The sequence below is a fragment of the Fonsecaea pedrosoi genome (genome assembly GCF_000835455.1).
Source record: "Fonsecaea pedrosoi CBS 271.37 unplaced genomic scaffold supercont1.4, whole genome shotgun sequence".
Lineage (NCBI taxonomy): Eukaryota > Fungi > Ascomycota > Eurotiomycetes > Chaetothyriales > Herpotrichiellaceae > Fonsecaea > Fonsecaea pedrosoi.
In genome coordinates, this window is record NW_013550612.1 from 4,300,680 (window position 1) to 4,319,472 (window position 18,793).

The window sequence follows — 18,793 nt, forward strand, 5'->3', positions numbered from 1 at the left end:
CCCGTCTTTTGTTCCTTTCCCTTCGACTCCTTATCATCATGTGCATCTCCTCGTCCGTCGTTCAATTCCGCAATTCCGACGTCATTATTGGATACGGAAGCAGTTGGACTTTGCAGCGTTCGGAGCATCTCCGCCTTGGACCGTCTCCATCCAGATTCTTCTAACCGACCATGCCCCTCATTCTCTATTGTACCGCTGCTGACTCTTCTCTACCCTTCTCAGAAATCAGACACTTGTAGTAGGCTATCAAGCAGGAAAAGAGGACGGAAATGGCATCCATCTTTCGCTCCGGCGCTCTGGCCCTGATCAGCGGCGGCGCATCCGGCGTGGGCTTTGCGTTTGCGCAACACTGTCGGCGTAGCGGAATGCACTTGGCACTGCTGGACGTCAACGCCACGTCGCTACAGGCAGCTTCCTCAGCTCTACAAGCCATCGACAACAAGCTGCTGACGCTCACGTACGAGATCGACGTGTCAGACCTCTCGGCGTGGGACGCGGTGAAGGCGGACTTGGTGGGCAAGTTCCAGACGATCGACTTCCTGATGCTGAATGCGGGCATCGGGATCCGGACGACCAAGCCGTGGGTGGACGCCGAGTACTTCCACAAGACGCTGGCGGTCAACTTCTTCGGCATGGTGCACGGGCTCACGACGTTCCTGCCCCTGGTGCTCAAGACGACGGGACCCAGCGCCGTGGTGCTCACGGGGTCCAAGCAAGGCATCACCAACCCGCCGGGCAACCCGGCGTACAACGCGTCCAAGAGCGCGGTCAAGACCATGACGGAGCAGCTGGCGCACGACCTGCGCACGCCGTCGTCGTCGATTTACGCGCCGCACGTGTCGGCGCACCTGCTCGTGCCGGGCTGGACGTTCACGGGGCTGAGCGGCAACGTGGGCCCCGTGCCGGATGAGGAGGCCCTCAAGACGAAACCGCGCGGCGCCTGGCTCCCCTCGCAGGTGGCCGAGTACGGGGTCAAGAAGATCGAGCAGGGCCGCTTCTACATCATCTGTCCCGACACCGACGTCGACGAGGCCCTCGACAACGCCCGCATGACCTGGGCCGTCGGCGACATCACAGAAGGTCGCAGCGCCCTGAGCCGCTGGGACGACAAGATCAAGGACGAGGCCGCGGACTGGATCAAGACGGAGGCCGACAGGCGGAGAAGAGGACAGTAAATTCCCCCGCAAAAAGAAAACAAGGACGTCAGAAATCCAGGACCAGGGGGAACCGCGGAGTGAAATTGGTGGATTACAAGGGATCTGCAGGGAGAAGAGATGAGAGAATGGCGGACCAGGACATCCTCCTCCTCCTCCTCCTCCTCCTCCTTCTTTCCTCCTCTTCTTACGGGAATACCCCCTGGAAATCGTGTGAAAATGGTCCAGAATAACACAAAATATGTTGATGCGGTGGAAATAAACATGCCACTCGATATCGATTCTTCAAAACTCGTGTTCACTCTAGAATGCTGAAATTGCGTTTTATTTATTTGCTCCACATCATTCAACCCCTAGACAATGTGCATGGGTGAGCATTACATGCTGCCGGTTGTAGGGCTGTCAAGGGCATCAATGGGGAGAGCAAATGCTGTGCTGTGCTACGTACGGTGGGGATAGTGCTCTTGTGTATACTCCTTCAGCATCTATTCATTGTTTTGTACCGTGGCCTCGTAGTTCACGCCATGCGGGAACCTTTTTCCTATAGACCTTGTGTAACTTCCTTTGCCTTCTCCTGTCTCCCGTGTATTGTGTCTTCTGGATGGTTCTGAACCTATCGTGCTGCCGCAGTGAATGGTTTTCTCCGGAAACACAATTCCCTATCTGTCTTCTCCCTTATGACATACTCTGATCTCTGCCGTTAGTAGTGCGTATTCAGCCTCGCCAATGCGATGTTGGACCACGAACGATATCGGGTTTCATCAGAGACAGCAACGACTGTGTCCGGTCATGTGCCGCTGTGCTGTTAGAACGGTAGCATCCATGTGTCAAGCAGAAAGACTCGAGAAAGCCACCGGGTATTCGAGATGTCTCCCCAGATATTGTTGAGGCTCCTTCCTCATTTCTGTGTGCTCACAATGACCGTCGCCTTATCCACATCTCAGAATCTGTCGGAGGTTGACTTGAGGTGGATCCCACACAACGTCTCTCACACTGACCTGTTGACGCGCAGGGACCTTGACTCCCAAATGCCCTGGACAGGAGACATACTCTTTGTTCTTGACGAGCAGTAGTTCGCCTCTCCGGCCTTCCCTCAGCTGGGTTGTGTCATAGTCATCCTTCTGGTCTGGCTTAGTATACTCCAGACTGTTATCCAGTACACTTGCTGTCTCGAGACCTATTGCTCGTCTAGCCCTTGAACTTACGCACTCAAATAGCAAGTTCGCATCCTCGTCGGTACCAGCTTGATAAATCCCAACGCCGAGAGATGCAAGAGCCAGCGGGTCCCCTGTCCCCCAGGGAGTGAAAGCGTTGCCGACGTTATTTACGGAGAGACAGCTGTTGATACCAAATCTTCGGATCATGTCAAGGACTTGAAGTGTCCCGCGAGGGCGGTCTGCGGATTTCGACTCCTGGTTAGAGGAAGCTGCAGAGGGACGGCCCATCATGAACAGGTCGCTTGTTGGGAGGCCCACGAAATGGATCGGAAGCTTTGCTTCTCTGATCTCATTCGCCAAATCTGCCATCTCAGCATCACTGCAGAGCGTCAAACGGGTGCAGTGACCCAGAACGATCGTCTTCCCAGCTTGTGCTCGGGTATTCCAATCCAATGCTTTCAAGAGTCGAATCACTTCCCAGACCATAGGCTTTTGTGTCTCGTCGAGGTTATAGTCGAGGTGGAAATCCAGATGGAGATTACGGCTGATGGCAGTCTCAATTGCCCACTCGATGTTCTGTAGACTGGCATTGGTGGACTTTTCAACATATGGCGTAGTACCAAGCACTTCGACATCGCCAGCGCAGTCCTCCAGCGCACGAAGCAGTGTTTGACGATTCTTTTCACCATGTTCGGTGCTGAAGATCGGGTCCTGGGCAAAGGCACAGAGTTGCAACTTCATTTTCCCTCGGAAGCAGTCCTTCAGCCGCCGGCCTGCTTCGATACATGATTGACTAGTGACGTGATCAAGTTCGACAAAGGCACGGCATGAGGTTACACCTTGGGCCAGAGATGTGGCGAGGAGCTGCGCTCCCCGCAGGTAGAGATCTTCGGATGTGTAGCGTTGTTTGGCCGAGGAGGTGAACTTGAGGGCCTCGCCGAAGGAACCGTCTTGAGGGGTAAGATCAGTATAGTTTGGATGCTGTGACCTCTCTTGATCGGGCGGAGGATGTGACGGGTGATGTTGAGTGTTGCACGTCAAAAGATACGCTTTGTCCAAATGAACATGAGGGTGGCAGAGAGGCGGAAGAAGCAATGGTGAAGGGTCTGAAGATGAATCTCCTGCTGTAGGCGCTGCAGGTTGTATCCTTTCGATGATGTTCCTCTCGAAATCTACATCCCACCGAGACATGGGATCCCTTCCTGGAAGAATTGCGCTTTTGATCCTCATCTTGCGCATTTTGACCTTCTTTCCCCTATCCTGCTCTTGTATGAATCGTTGATAGGAAGGAGAAACTGATCCTAGAAGTCGTCGTCAGTGCATCAACGCTCGGAGGGAGTTTCAGAGCTTTGTCGCAGGCTAGACAGACGAGGGTGACGGGGAAGAGTCTATCTTGACCTTACTGCCGAAGCACCCGGGGTACATGAGAAAGCGACAAGAGCATCATATGATGTGACCTTGAGAAGACCATGTTCTGATAAAGGACCGCTAATTCGCCGAATTGCATAGGAAGCGTGAAGTTTGAACCGGGTTTTAGTCATCGTCGTCGCAGAATGCCGCTTTGAGAAACTGCCATTTCCGCGTCTCTATCTATGCATATCGCGCCAGGAATGCCTCATGCCTCATGCTTCCTTCATTCAAGAGAACAGCGAGGGAGAACCAACTTCTCCCATCTACTCAGCGAGAAAAACAGCAGCACTTTTTGGTATCGGGTATCCCCACATCAACCTATCTCGTACCTCGTGAAATGTCCGCCAGGGAGAGTCCGTTCATCCTGCTCAGATTGCGCCATTCGCTATGCCATGCCATACCATCTCGTCCTGTCCAATACTCGTGCACGCTGAAACGTTCCCCCGATAACCCCAGGAAATCCGTTTTTGTCATGACACATCCATTTCTGTCTCCATTTTTCCCTTACATCGTACCATACTTCCTCACCACCTCGGCGACCTGACTGGCAAGTTTCTCCGCCTCAGTCTTGGAGTGGGCTTCAGCATACACACGGACTGCATCCTCTGTCCCAGACGCCCGGGCAAAGGCACGACCTTTGACATACATTTGGCAGTACTTGTCAATCTCCTCCTGGGCCCCTTTGGGAGACTCGAGTCTTCGCTCTGCGTCAACAGCTTTAAAGATGGATCGGTCATTGACCACGACGCGGACCAGGCGGTTAGGGAGGTCGATGTAGGTGTTGCGCCAGTTCTCAAGCGTCCAAGATTTGTGTGCAAGCACGACTTCAGCGAACAACATGTCGGAAATGGCGTCACCAACGGCTTGGTTGATCAGGTCAATACAAGCGCGGAGGGACTCGAGAGCATGTTTCTGTCCAGGGGACTTGGGTTCGGATTCTCTGATGAGCTTGATTGCGTTTTCTGAGAAGAGAACTGTGCCGTGTCCGTTCGCCTCGAAATACACACCAATGTCGTAGCGGGCTGCAGCATGGTGAAGATGTTTGACGCCAGTGGGAGTGATGGTGACGGGCAATTTGAGTACTTTCTCGACGTACTCGGTAGCCGCTCCATTGGCGTAGGCAGTTTGCACGATGCCGATCTTCAGCTTCTGGTCAATTCCAGCGACACGAGTCATGTCCGCAAGGAAAACCGCCCCAAGAGTAGCGATACGATCACCATCCAGAAGGTGGAAAGTGTTCTGCTCATCGGTGTAGTAGTAGACCACCCGATCGGCGTCGCCGTCGAGAGAGCAGCAACGATCTCCTGGTTGCGCGTTGGAGTTGGGAGGGGCACGCTGCTTAGTCTTGACATAGTCCGCACCACACTGAGGAATTCAGTCAACGGTCAATAGGGTCTACGATCTGGTGAAGGACTCACCTCGAAATTGAGGGCCTCCGGTTTGACCACATCATCGTTAACCACCTTGATATCGATGCCTCCTTCTTTGGCGGAGGGCAGATATTTGATCAGCTCCTTCAATTTCGGTCCTCCAACGCCATTGGCACAGTCGACAGTGATGGGTCCCTGGATGGTACGACCGTGCATAATAGTCTTGAATGCCTTGGCCATCTTTTCATAGTAGCCTTGCTCGGTTGGCTCTCCAAAGGCGTATGGAGAATTCATGGTGTTGAGGCAGCGGACAATATAGTGCAACTGCGGGGTGGTCATGAGACCATGGTCGACATACTCAACGTTGACGGCGTCCAAGGCGGCTTTGAGAGCGGTGACCAGACACGGTCCAGAAGCACGAGTGTCGCGGGCAAACACCACCTTTGCGGGTCGTTCATGGAGCTGGCTGATGTTGCTGATCAAGGTCTCGTTGAGCAGTTTCTCGTATTCCACCCCAAGCTGCTCACTGGGAGTATTGGCCAGGACAGTCGCATACGATTCCCATGATTGCTGTTTCAATTGTCAGTCACGTGGTGAGGGCGATATGAACGACGCAATCCGGTACCTCAAGCATGTCACCCTATTAGTCCTCCTGTTAGCCTTCTTCATGTCGATATGTGATATGTGAATGATGACATACCATAGGATCAACCAACTTGACTCCGTTGTCTTCCGCCGGGTTGTGACTAGCGGTGATCATGATCCCAATTGTCGCATTGCGCTTCTTGGAACGAAGCGCAGCGATAAGGCCAGCGGTGTAGATGACATGGTCCAGGCCGACATTTCTGAATGCCACTCTTTGTCAGTTGAAAGAATTACGGGCAAGGTCAGGTGGAAGGAGAGAGGTAGGTGTCAGCTTCGTGCGGCTGAACAAGGACGTACGCCTTCATGCGGAACTGGAGACACTCGTGTTAGTTCCAAGCATCAAAGAAGGAGGGAAAAACGTACACCTGCAGTGCCATATTCATACTTTCTCCCTGAAAGGATGGGATATGGCTCAGCACCTTTGGTGATACGATCCAGAAGATCCTTGGGCAGATGAATGACCGGCTTTGGCTTGTTCAAGACCGAGTCTCGAGGGTCTGGGTAGGACATGATGGGCAAGGCGAGACAAGGTGTGCACACAGGGTTGCACCCACTCACGACCTGCTGATAATGCTGGAATGAAGCAAGACTTTGCCCGAAGACTTTGCCCGCTGGTCCTGGAGAAGGAAGAAGACAAGGAAATAAGAGGAAAGGTGATCTGCGATGAGAGAAGATTGAAAACGAGGCGGGATGCGCAAGTCACTAAGAAAGACTTCTCCAGCAGACGGTTTGTGCATTCGCTAACTAGGCTGAAGGTGCTTAGAAGCCACCAGCCGCGCCGAGCCACAAGGGCCACCAGATGAGAAGTTACTCCCCGCGTGCCTGACTAGTGACCTTTTCGGCGTCCTAGGGACCAATAGGTGAGTTTAGTCGAGGCGGCAGGGGCGGCTGAGGCGCCCAACAACGCCCCAAATGAACGTGGGGGGTCCCTAACAATAATCGACCGTTTATGCCTGTCACGTCAGAGATGCCCTGGGCGCTCGTCCCATGACCCCTCCAACCCCTCCCGCTCGCGTTAAACACCTCCGACTGGCGGGGTCAAGTACCTTTGTAAGGTAACTAGGGAGAACACAGAAGATAGTTCAGCAGCAGCCGAAGGTATGGACCCTCGGGTTCGGCTCGTTGAATCTTGAAATCTTGACTTTGGTCTCGTAGCCGTTATTCGCTACAACAACCAGCATTGCCCCTCGGCTCTCGTGAGAACCTGTGGAGGTCTGAAGGCTTAGGTGGCTGTGGTTATGCTTTGAGTCGCTGCCTGGCGAGATCTTCTTGAGCATCTTTGATCAGAAAGCTGCGTGGACGGGTCAGCAAGAGTAATCAACCAAGAGACAAATAGTTGCCACCTTACCTATACCACCAGATAGTAGGTATCACGGTTCCAAGATGCCATAGGCTGTGAGCATCTATCATCCCAGCCATCGGAGGAAAATCGAACAGCTCCAAGCTCATAGCCATGATGATCCAAGCTACAATCAATCCCGGCCACGCTGCCCACGATTTTTGCAGCTTGCGGTATCGCGTGACGCTGAACCAACTCCAGAGCAGATTTTGAAAAATACCTGCAACGACATTGGCTGCCATGTTGTAAGTATAGTCCCAACTCCACGCCGTCAAATAAGTGACGTGCGCCACATAAAGGAGGATGCAGAGAACCGTCCACGCCCGTAGGATGCTCTGTTTCATTGGGTCGTTCTGATCCAGTCGAAATACCCGGATGGGAGAGTAATAAAGGCCATAGAGAACACTGGCACCGGCAGCGAAATAGTCCAGCTTCTCGGTAATGTTAAAGTCTCGGGTGTGGAAAATCATGCTGAATATCCAACTGGCGAGTCCAAAGTAGCCAAAGGCCAAGTAATATGGTCGGAGAGGGTACCGAGCGGGAATAGATTCGCGAATTCTCTGCATGCCATTCCGATGGGCAAGAAAGTTCATCAATGAGAACAAAACAGAGAACGGTTCCTGGATGCCCATGAAACGATAGAAGGGCCACTTTCCATGATACTGGACCACCGGCTCAATCATGGGTGGATCTCGTGCCTTTCGGCGATCGGTGATGACATGCTGGCAGGTATAATCACATTCGGATGGACAATCCCAGAGCAGAAGTCTTAGATGAAGAGCTGAAGGCAGGGAAGAGTCAGCTATAGCTTTGGATAGCCCATCAAGGGAATACTTACGTATGCTTGCTCGCCCCGACTCGCAATTCTCCTCGATACAGACCTGACGCCGTTAGCATTTGTAAGGAGCTTGACGGAAGACATTCAAAGGGTGAACTTACTTGAACACATTCCCGAAATTCAGGGAGGTGGTCACCCAAAGATGCTTTGCACGAGCTTGCGAGGATCAAGAGAACCAGAATAAGGGCAGAGATCCTGATAAAGCCGCCCGACAAGCACCTCATGGCCATGTATCGAAGCCAGAACTATATTATAAGTTTGCGTTTTCCGTGAATGTTCGTGACCAACAATACGAGAGCAGAAAGTCTCAGTCAAGGGGCGAAAACAGGGGGCGCAAGCAGCCGGACTGATTTTGACTAGCCGTAGTTGGGGATCGCTGCTGGTACAGAGTCTCCTCCCTTTATCATTCGTTGGGATCTATTCCGAGGGTCCGAGCCGAAGAGTATCACTATGGCGGGGCGGGAATTGGACTTTCTATTGATGTATTTGTACTTGGTATATGATGAATTATGATCTATCACGACACCTGGAGGAACAGGGGCCACAACAGGAAGGGTTCAGTCGGAGCAACAAGTTCTTGGCTGGCGAGGCTGCTGCAAGGCTGAGACAAGGCTGAAGCTGGCAAATCTGGCAACAGATGTGCCGCCTCGACATTCACAGTCTAGGCTATGTCTACCGCGTGAGATCCTATTGTTTTCCATATGGAAATGGCTCTAGGCAGACACTCTGTCGAACCCAGTGCAACACACCCATTACCATTACGGCCGACAGAGTCCGTGCCCAGTGAGCTCATGATAGGTTTGATAACATCATTCCAACGCCGTCCATATCCTAAGAGGGCAACACATATACACTACTGAGGTTGCTTCCTCTGTCAAGACTATCTAGGTAGTATACTAGAATTGTCCCTGACTCACTTTGCTCACCTATAATTAGGACTACGTCGCTGAGCGCAGCATCGCAGGCTTCCTTAAAAGCAGCGTGACATGCCAAGGACGGGACAAACAGATCTCCGACTCGGCTACAGTGACTGCGGGCAGCAGGGGAACCTCCCACCATAGATATCAACACCAACAAAACACCACATGACTCTACAGGTGAGGACCTAGATAGTTTCAGCCTCCCATAAAATATGGCATCGGCATGTAAACATACTGCAACATCAGACGCCAGATGAGACCTGTCATTTGGCAAAAGACCTCGTTCCGATATGAGATCATCCCTGTTGGCATCCCTGCGCAGTCAACACGATGGACGCTGGTGATCCAGCGACTCCAACTGACGCCAGTCATCCTCCACAATCTCCTTCGGAACAGACACCTCGCAAGCTTCCAGACGACCTGCCGACATCCCTAGATGACCGTCGTCCATTTTCCAGCTATGGCGAGGAAACCGAGTTATATGATGGATGGCAAGGCAAGCAGCCCTCACAGGTCTCGTGCTTCGCGGAGATGAATACTTACAAGCGGTTGTTTTGGAATAGGCTCATCCCAGTATATCACGGCACCCACCCCTGCAAGAGCCCTGACATTCGACCTGCATCTGGATACCCCGGCCTACGATGATGAGGAGACATTCGCCCGCATACAGGACAGCGACTCGCGCCTGATGGAAATGGTGGCAGCTCAGGCGCATCACAGAGAGGATGGCAGTCCTGGACAGGATGAAGATGCCATCGCCATGGACGACAAGCTCTCGGACAGTGAGAAAAAAGAGATTCTACAGAAAAGCCTTAACATGGCAGCAAGTAATGGAGATGTGGCTCGCATCCAGAAGCTGGTTGGAGGTAGGGCCAAGCAATATGTTGATGTCAACCAGCCAGATGAAGAGGGTACCGTGCCGCTAATATACGCGAGCTGTTTTGTGCGTGCTGCCCTACCAACAGACTTGTTACTCCGGCTGACGCGTGTCAGGGACATCATGAAGTTGTTGCCGCCCTTCTGAACGCTGGAGCTATCGTGGACAAGCAGGATCGAAACCAGTGGAGCGCATTGATGTGGGCAATGACCAACCGTCACAAGCAAATTGCCAAAATGCTGCTCGATCATGGAGCCGACCCTGACATCAAATCTTCGTCTGGTGGCACCGCGCTTGACTTCGTCCAACCCGGATCCGATTTCTCTCACTACCTGCATGAGAACGGATATCATTTCGGGGCGTCGAGCTTGGGAGATGACTTTTACAACTCGGGCTTCTCCCAGGATCGTTTCGAAGAAGAGATGGCCGAGAACGAGATGAAAAGAAGGATGTTGATGCAAGAAAGCGCGGCTAATCTGGAGGTCGATTTATCCACGTTGGGATTTGACGAACAGCCAGAGGCAAGCCTACCTGACAAGGGCAAATGAACTGTTTTGCTGACGTTTTCTAGTCGCCTACTGATCTTGAGGTGGACGAGGAAGAGTTCATCTGGGACCGTTGTGTTGGGGACCAGATGTTTGTGTTCCAAGCAGATAAGCTGGATGCCATATTTGACCTGATCATTACCAATATGACGCCGCAACGATCCCCATCGCAAAAGCCCATACCGGCGAACCTCATCTTTCTCATGGCGCGTTATGCACACTATCACATGACGGCCTCCCTTCTGGACGATGTTCTCACCCGAGCCATGGATCTCATCAACGACGTCATCGAACGCTGCCAGTGGGATATGACCATGTTGGCTTTCTGGATATCTAACGCGACTTTGCTCCTCCATTACCTGAAGAAGGATGTAGGACTTGTGCAGGCCACATCCAAGTATCAGCTTGAGCTTGCAGAGCTGATCAACGAGACCTTTATCCTCATCATCAGGGATGCTGAGAGGAGAATGAACAAGGTTCTGGATGTCGCAATGTTGGACCACGAAACCATACCTGGTTTAGACGACATTGCTTTCCAAGGAGAATGGAAGGTCTTCAAGTCCAAGCCTAAAACGAAGGACGAGCCCCCAGAGAAGCGATTTCGACCTCCCTCACCCAAGCGACGAGCACAAACGTCTCCGCGCAATATTACCTCACTGCTGTCTTCCACCCTGTTTGTGCTCGACTTATACGATGTTCACTCGGTCATCACATCACAGATCCTGTCTCAGCTGCTGTATTGGATTGGTGCCGAGTTATTCAACCGGGTCATGACCACAAAGAAATATCTTTCGAGGACCAAGGCAATGCAAATTCGCATGAATGTGTCTGTCATCGAAGATTGGGCGCGGACCAACAACCGACAACCCGAACACTACGAGCACGGCTCCACGATCTCGACTGGAGAGACCACGGTCGACGCTGCGCGACGACATCTGGCACCCATTATTCAACTGCTTCAGTGGCTTCAGTGCTTCAGTTCGCTGGGCGAAGACCATGAATCCCTAGTCGGGACTTTGGTCCAACTCCAACGCCTCACCCCGACACAGCTGATCCATGCGGTCAAGAATTATCGAGCTGAAGTCGGGGAAAAGAGCCTGCCTAAGGCACACATGAAATTCCTGACTCAATTGCAGAGAGGTGAACAGTCGTTGATCAAAAGACCACTAACGCCCATGGTTGAGGCCACCGAGTCTGGTACGACGACGCCAGCAGGCCGGAATGGAACCCCAGCGCCGACGCCAGTAAACAAAGAACCGAGCACGCCTCAGAAAGCGTCTGCGCCTTCGATATCCTCGCCAGTCGAGCAGGACACAGATCCACCAATGAATCGAAACGCGCTGACATTGGACCAGTCTCTCATGCTACCATTTTCACTCCCCACCTCGACAGATATGCTGATCAGTTATGGAGCGGGCATTGGCGGGACAAACAGGGAGCGAGCGAGGAAATATATCCCAACTGTTCCGGCAGAGGTCCTCAGCAAACTGAATCTGGATGGGGATGGTCGACGGCGGGCAGGGAGCATCGGAACCATTGGTACTACAGCCCAGGGCTGGCGAAACAGCGCATTTTGAACGAGATATTTCGCAGGTCTTCGGCATATTCAACAACCTTTCCAACGCGACGGCCACAACCAAGTGGTGATGCACAGATTCGCACTTATAGGTGGTGACATGAAAGAAAGAATCTGGCCTGTTGTTAGTTTTTGAGTTAAGAGTATTTATGTAAGAGTACTCGTACTCGCTGTGCTTGTCAACGATGTATCCACTGTATCAACTCAAGGCACATTACAAGCCCTCCTGACCCTGTAGGGCATCAATCACCCACATGATTGCAACGGCCAAAAAGGATTGCGGGTATTGTCTGACATGGCAAATTTGTAACAATGCCACACATGCCTACGTAGTTAGTTTCAAGCGCCAAAAAACTTGCGGCTCGTCGTCTTCTTGAGATTGATCGCTCGTCACTTTGCTCATGCTTCGCTCACCTTCTTGCTAAGTGCTTCCTCTTGAGCGCTCCCTAAAAGGAAAAAAAGGAAGAAAGAAAAAGACAAGAACAATTAACGCAGATTCCAACTCGAATCCGAGATTCAGGTTTATTGAGTACAAAGTACCTCGTACAGGCTCAGTCGAAGCTTACTCCTTAGGTCAAAGATGCCTACGGATGTCGCAAGCACAATCTACAAGTAGGCACTGACGGTTGCTTTTGCAGGGAGATGGGGTTCGCTTCTCGGGTACCTACCGAGCTACCTAGTGCCTACAAAGGTACCTATGGAGTACCTAGCACGCTTACCTAGGTAAGTAGTTGAGTGTGTTCAAAGGATCACAGGGGGGCAGGGTGGCACCCAGGTGGGGAAGCTCCCAACCAGGACCCGCTTGCTAATGCCTCCAACTCTCTTCATTTTACTCACACCGACCACTTTTCACATCTGGGTGCTCGCCCTGTGACGCTCCATCGCCCTCAGGAAGAGTGATGGGTGCCGACGTAGCTCGGACAAGTATTTCTCTGCCCTGCCATATAAATCCATCAGATCCTCGCGCTGACACTCAAACAGATTGGATTACCAGCCTGCTCCACTGAAACCAATGCTGCTGATGATTGCAATTTCGCCAAAATCCAGCGCCATCCCACCAATGTCTCGAACCCTAGCGGCTCCGACAGCCATCCTCTCCAGATCGAGGGAAAGAATCTAATCATGGCTTGTTCGCCAGATGCCGGCCATCCTTCCGTGGCGGCGATAAACAAGGACTAGGGCCTCTGTTTCTGAAACCTCCTCGTGGGCTGTCCGGCACCCGCACTCTGTCGAAAGCCCAGGACTGCCGTTTATCTGCGACAGTTCCCCTCCTCCCAAGCGAGCCCTATGATGGCCAACCTCGAGGGAAGATGCTTCTGATCGGTAACCGAAGCACGTCCTGCGATTTCGATACTCGACCCGTCGCTGTTCTCTAGATGTTACAAGAAGACTTGTTTCATCATGGCCGGCGCGCAGCACAGATGCGACCCCATCCTGACTTCACTGGCATTGCTGTACCAGTGACCTCGAGTTCAAATCTGCCCTCTCCAACGACTGACACCTCGACAACGTCTGCTTCAAGTGCCATCACCGGAACAGTGCCAGCCACAGCACCAGATATGGCGCCCCATGCTACCTTTCTTTACCCTACGGCGCCGCTGACCTTGAATAATATCGACGTGATTCAAGTCAGCTATCAGGCTGTCTGGAAGAGTGTAAATTTGTCTATATTTTGTGAGATGAGTCCCGGCTCAGACCAGTTCGCTATGGCCAATGTAAACCTGAGTAGGCTTATGCAATACCAAGCATGACTGGGAGCGAAAACTGACTCTATTTGCAGTTGAGCCTAGTGGCACGTATGCTATTGCGCCTGTTCAAGCCGGAATGCAACTACCCCGATTTCCAACCTACTGCAACTTCTTGCTTTGCGATTCCCAGAACAAGACAGATTCTACGACTGCGGCTGGCTTCACAATGGTCAGCACCCAAGGCATCGCGACAACTTATGCTTTGGCCGCTACACGTGCAGCAACAACCTCAGCATCAACAACCGGTGGTTCCAGTACAGCATCGGGAGCTGCCAATATGTCCTCACCCAGTGCGTCTGCGGCTGCCGAAACGGCCGTGTCTTCGACCTCTCACTCTGCTGGTTTGGGCAGTGGCGCTAAAGCGGGTATCGCTATCGGTGTGACTCTCGGCACTCTCGCCTTGATAGCCGTTATTTTCTTCTATTTGCGAATGAAAAGGCGAATGAACAAGTTGGAGAATATGGTTTCATTGAGGAGCACAGTGTCATCGTCAGTGGACCTCGCGCCGTCCGAGAAGGCTGCGGTTGGAAACCCTACGACAGCATCACCAACTCCAGTCCCCTTATCCTCCCTGTCAAACAATGATGGGACAGGGGTTGCAATTTTCAAGACGGGGGATAATCATCGCAATTCAGAAGATTGGAGGCGCTTTTTCGGCAATGGGAAACCCCAAAAGCCCGTAACATCATCTTGACATTTTTTCGACCATGATGGACCGCAGGAGCTTGAATGGACTAATTTACATGGTTTTAGCGACAAGACCGATACGAACCAGGCGTTTCTATTTTCATACTTACGAAATCAAAACTTTGTGGCCTTTGACGTTTTCCGGCCACCAAATACCACGCAGCCTTGTTCTACGTTTTCGGAATGGCACGTGACCTGCCGCAAGGCTTTGTGAACAACGACGGTGTCGTCTCTCAGCAGGATGAATACCATCACCGACAACCTCTTGATTGTGCTTCGATTTGATTCCGGCTACTTTGTTCTCTTCTGGATGGGACGCCGTGTTACATTCGCCGTCCCATTCATTGTGTGCCGTTTCCGGCTATCATGATCTTTTTGCTCTGTTCATTCATTGGCAAAACGCCCATTGTTCGCCATGCTGCACCCATTCATACATGTCCGCAAACGTGCCGAACGATCCTTGGCCTTCACTTGCACAGCTCTCTCCAGTCCCCTTTGTCTCAGCATGTCGGTTTTCATTCTTATTCTCAACCCTCCTCATCCCCCCTGTCCCCTGCTAGTGTCTGTCAATTCGTTTCTGCAAATTCCCAAGTTTACATTGCATCATGGTGCAGACAAGGTCTCAAGCCAGGTCCGGGGCTGTTGCGCCCACCGGACAAGCTAACACCAGTACTGGGCACCAGAACGTTGGAACGCAGAAGCAAGCAGGGAGCAAGGCATTAGCGAAAAATCAACCGCAAACGAAAGTCCCAGTCAAGAGTCAACCCAAAGCCAAGAATTCAGGGAAGATTGGGTCGAAACGCAAGGCTCCAGTAAGAGCTCAAGCTCAACCCCAAACACCAGCGAGTAGTCCACCAAAGTCGAAGACGCCGGAGAACAGTGAGAATAGAGCCCCAGCTGCTGCGAATGGCGTGGCCGGGCCGCGAGGGTCACCGTTGAACCCTCCTGCTGGAACCCCGAGAAATGGTCCGACTCCTAGCCCGACATCGGACGGACCCGAATTCAACAGTCCTCTAAGGGCGCCAACGGACGCCATCATCGCAGCCAGGTCAGAGGTGAAGTCGAATGTAGGGGGAGGGTTCAAAAATCCAGGCCGTCTTTGCTATCGGAATGCCACCATCGTCATGCTACTGCACAGCAACAGATTCATGTCCTGGATTGAACACCGGCACATTCCCAATCTGAAGGCCGCTGGGTTGAGGATCAAACCTTACAGCAAACCTCTCATCGACGCATTGCTTGATGTGCCAGCTGGCGACGGACAAACAGGCGACAAGACCACAGTAGCATTGCCCATCGACTACACCGATGTCCTGTGCGAACTGTTTGAATTGAGCAGAGCGTACTGGGATGAAAGACAAGCTCAACCAGAGACTCTCAACATTGCAATGGGCTTCTTCTGGGACTACGCAACCAGCCCGCGCCGCGACAAGGAAATGAAAACAGAAACATATGCCCTGGAGGATCGATTCACAACCAAAATGAGGGAAGCCGCAGAAGATCAGTGCGCCTCTGAGTTCCTGGGCTGGTTGATCACCCTCAGTATCGAGCAGCTTAAATACTTCACCGAGAAGAGGGTCAATCAGCGTGAGAGCAGGTAAAGTCCTCCCCGACAATCGAACTTGACGTATCTTGAATCAAGCTGACTGTAGAGAATAGACTGGACCAAGCGACCCTGGACAAGATTGTGGGCTTGGGCCATGTCACAATATCAGAGTTATTGCAAATCACCCAAACACAACGCGCCCGGTGTATGCAGTGCGGTTCCATCCGCAAAGTGAAGACGCGATTCTCACGCCTCGATGAGCAGACAATACTGTCCCTCCAGTTGCCCGCCACGGCCAACAGCCAAGTGCCAGTGACGTTGGAAGACTGCTTCACGAAAAACTCGGAGGATGACTTTGAGTGGCGTTGCAGCACCTGTAGCAACGGCACAACAGCATATAATCCAGACAATGGCAATGGAGCCAAGAAGAATATCTGGAGGAAGATCTACTCTGCTCCCGAGGTCTTGTTTCTGCAGCTGGCGCGCTTCAAGATTCGACTCGGGGAGGACGGTAGCGTGGAGCTAGACAGAGCAGGCAACATCAAGTGGGGGAAGGACGCCACCAAGGTGACGATCCCAGAGGAGCTGGACTTGACTCCATTCCTTGAGAGGCGAGGGGAGCCCGCCGACATCTCGGCCAAGTATCGGCTAGAAGGCATCGTCAGCCACTTTGGTGGCAAAGACGAGGGCCACTATATCGCCTACGTCCACCGCAGAGACAGCTGGTACGTGTTTGACGATTCCAGCGAGGTCCGAAAGATTTCTTTTCAAGCCGTTGTCGACCAGTTTGATGGTTTCACGCCCTATGTGTTGCTGTATGAAAGGATCCCTGACGCCAAACATGACGCCGCTGGCCGTGAACGCGAAACACTCTCCGTGAGCAGTACTGGTAATGCTAGTAGTGCTGCCGGTGGTGCTGGAGACAACGCCAGTGCGGGAGACACCAGCGTTGAGCCGGACGACGACGACAACAACAGCAACAACGCCACCAATGAAGATGGCGGCAGCCCGAACAGAGGTAGTCAAGCTCGTTCCAATGGCGCAAACGATGTGTCCAAGTCTACAACCGCCCAGCTCAAGCTTGCCACAGCAAACGGCCAACGTCCAGGTCCCGGACAGTTGTCCATCAACATCACGACGGGTTTCGGCCGCTACAAGATCTTGCTCCCAACGCTCGTGCTGGAAAACTATGTGCCTGACTCCCACGGCAAGAATGACGCCTACGTCAAAGTGCGTCTGGAGGACTCCTTGGGCCAACGGACAGAGGTTGAAGGGATTGGCTCGTTCGAGAGACCTGGCCCTGACAGCACTGGAGACGGCGAAGACGCCTCTTCTATCATGTTGAACCCAAATTTCGCGCCTGGACAGACGCCTGTTGCATCAGTGGAAATCATATCTGACGACCAACACCAACGCACCCCCCGGACACCATCCAACAGGTCTCTATTCAATGGATCTTCGAGCGGTGACACTGAGTTGGACCCTGCGCTTCTGCCAGACGTCCCTGACCACAGTCCCAGCCAACACCGCCCTCGCCGGACCCACGGTGCTGGATCGGGCGAACGCCAGAACCGCAGTGATGGATCCTCGGGGGATTCCAAACGGTCGCCGTCATCCCTGGACAACGGCGCGCCCTTCCTCTACCAGACGCCGACCGTACAAACCAAGCTGCGCCAGATCTTCACCCACATGGAGAATTACTACGAGGACACGATCAAGCGCCACCTGCACGCGGGCGTCGTCCCCATCTACCAGGCCGAGATCGTGGCCCTCAACGGCAAGATTGCAGAGTACGAGCGCCTGTTGGGGGAGAACGCCGACGACGCCGAGGAGCAGCTCTTCTACTGGAGGGCCCGCGAGGCCGGCTTGCTGGAGACGCACCAGAAGCACCTGCTCTGGATCGCCGACTTGCAGGAGCAGAACCGCGCCCTCCGCGCACAGTACGCGTGGCAACATTACAACCCGACGGGACCTGGGGCCGGCCTCGGCATACGTGGCGTTGAGACAGTGCAGCCGGTGGTTCCAGAAACAGTGAGGACAGGAGCAAGACAGAAGAGGCCCCTCGGTCAGACCAACGAGAGTCACCAGGAGTCGGTTTTCGACGATCGTGCGGTGTGGCCCAGGACCCCCAAGCGAGTCAAGTTCAGCAACAACAGTAGCGTGGCCGGCCAAGTGGGAGACGCGACACATTTGCAGGAAGATATCGACTACGACTCGCGTGAGCTAACCGAGTTGCACTACGACTCGGCTGGGGGCCGGCTCTATGACGACTCCGAGGACGGCGGGGACGTTGTCAAGGCCGAGAAGTTGCATGATGTGTTTAGGCCGGAGCCAGAGCCTGAGGAGGACGAAGAGGAGGATGATGATTACGAGGAGGACGAGGACGAAGATGACGATGACGAGGATGAAGATGACGAGGATGATTACGAGGAGGATGACGACGATGTCAAAGACACCCACCACCCCCTCAACCCCACGGCCGTGAAAGAAGAAAGCCCTCTCCCAGACTATGAGGACATGGTCCCCGAGGACGAACGGTACGACGCCTCGACCGAAACGTCGCCCACGCCGTGGCTGTACCAGAAAATCTCCAGCGGGCGCCGGGTGCCCATGGTGCACCTGTTGCGCCGGTTCCCATCGACGCCCACACGCGTGGTCGGGCCACGACAAGCCACGCCAGCAACGGCGGCACGGACGAGACCCAGTCCGCTCCAGATCCGACACAGTCCGGCCCAGGGCCGCGTGGACGGTCGCGTGCGCAGCAGTCCTCACCACTACCAGACGAGCAGACGTCGTGAGCGGAATACATGGTCGGTCGATTTCGACGAGGATGGCGTTCCGCGATATTACAGGGTGTGAGAACTGATGGAGTGAAGTGGCCGGCCGATGATGGTTGCCATGAATGGGATGGACGGGATAGAGATGCAATGGGGATAGACTGAATTGTCGCTGTTTATGTTGATGGACTTTTTGCACAAGCA

General features: G+C 53.2%; 7 protein-coding genes across 7 annotated transcripts; 4 read left to right on the top strand and 3 right to left on the bottom strand.

Annotated features, from left to right (window-relative positions):
• Window positions 1-269: 269 nt before the first annotated feature.
• On the top strand, window positions 270-1,175 carry Z517_07365 (uncharacterized protein; the record flags this gene model as incomplete). Its single annotated transcript, XM_013429103.1, has 1 exon — window positions 270-1,175. The coding sequence occupies one exon, from the start codon at window positions 270-272 to the stop codon at window positions 1,173-1,175; it is 906 nt and encodes a 301-aa protein (XP_013284557.1).
• A 908-nt stretch (window positions 1,176-2,083) lies between these two features.
• Window positions 2,084-3,550, bottom strand: Z517_07366 (uncharacterized protein; the record flags this gene model as incomplete). The annotated part of the gene is made up of 1 exon (XM_013429104.1): window positions 2,084-3,550. One exon carries the CDS (start codon window positions 3,548-3,550, stop codon window positions 2,084-2,086), a length of 1,467 nt encoding a protein of 488 aa, XP_013284558.1.
• A 675-nt stretch (window positions 3,551-4,225) lies between these two features.
• Z517_07367 (uncharacterized protein) lies at window positions 4,226-6,246 on the bottom strand (the record flags this gene model as incomplete). The annotated part of the gene is made up of 6 exons (XM_013429105.1): window positions 4,226-5,086; window positions 5,140-5,661; window positions 5,717-5,731; window positions 5,792-5,936; window positions 6,034-6,047; window positions 6,100-6,246. 6 exons carry the CDS (start codon window positions 6,244-6,246, stop codon window positions 4,226-4,228), a joined length of 1,704 nt encoding a protein of 567 aa, XP_013284559.1.
• A 726-nt stretch (window positions 6,247-6,972) lies between these two features.
• Z517_07368 (uncharacterized protein) lies at window positions 6,973-8,137 on the bottom strand (the record flags this gene model as incomplete). Its single annotated transcript, XM_013429106.1, has 4 exons — window positions 6,973-7,027; window positions 7,085-7,856; window positions 7,914-7,956; window positions 8,015-8,137. The coding sequence occupies 4 exons, from the start codon at window positions 8,135-8,137 to the stop codon at window positions 6,973-6,975; spliced, it is 993 nt and encodes a 330-aa protein (XP_013284560.1).
• A 1,026-nt stretch (window positions 8,138-9,163) lies between these two features.
• Window positions 9,164-11,832, top strand: Z517_07369 (uncharacterized protein; the record flags this gene model as incomplete). Its single annotated transcript, XM_013429107.1, has 4 exons — window positions 9,164-9,346; window positions 9,408-9,776; window positions 9,827-10,192; window positions 10,282-11,832. 4 exons carry the CDS (start codon window positions 9,164-9,166, stop codon window positions 11,830-11,832), a joined length of 2,469 nt encoding a protein of 822 aa, XP_013284561.1.
• Window positions 11,833-13,252: 1,420 nt separating this feature from the next.
• Window positions 13,253-14,273, top strand: Z517_07370 (uncharacterized protein; the record flags this gene model as incomplete). The annotated part of the gene is made up of 2 exons (XM_013429108.1): window positions 13,253-13,556; window positions 13,612-14,273. The coding sequence occupies 2 exons, from the start codon at window positions 13,253-13,255 to the stop codon at window positions 14,271-14,273; spliced, it is 966 nt and encodes a 321-aa protein (XP_013284562.1).
• A 598-nt stretch (window positions 14,274-14,871) lies between these two features.
• Z517_07371 (uncharacterized protein) lies at window positions 14,872-18,671 on the top strand (the record flags this gene model as incomplete). The annotated part of the gene is made up of 2 exons (XM_013429109.1): window positions 14,872-15,863; window positions 15,926-18,671. The coding sequence occupies 2 exons, from the start codon at window positions 14,872-14,874 to the stop codon at window positions 18,669-18,671; spliced, it is 3,738 nt and encodes a 1,245-aa protein (XP_013284563.1).
• Between the last annotated feature and the right edge of the window lie 122 nt (window positions 18,672-18,793).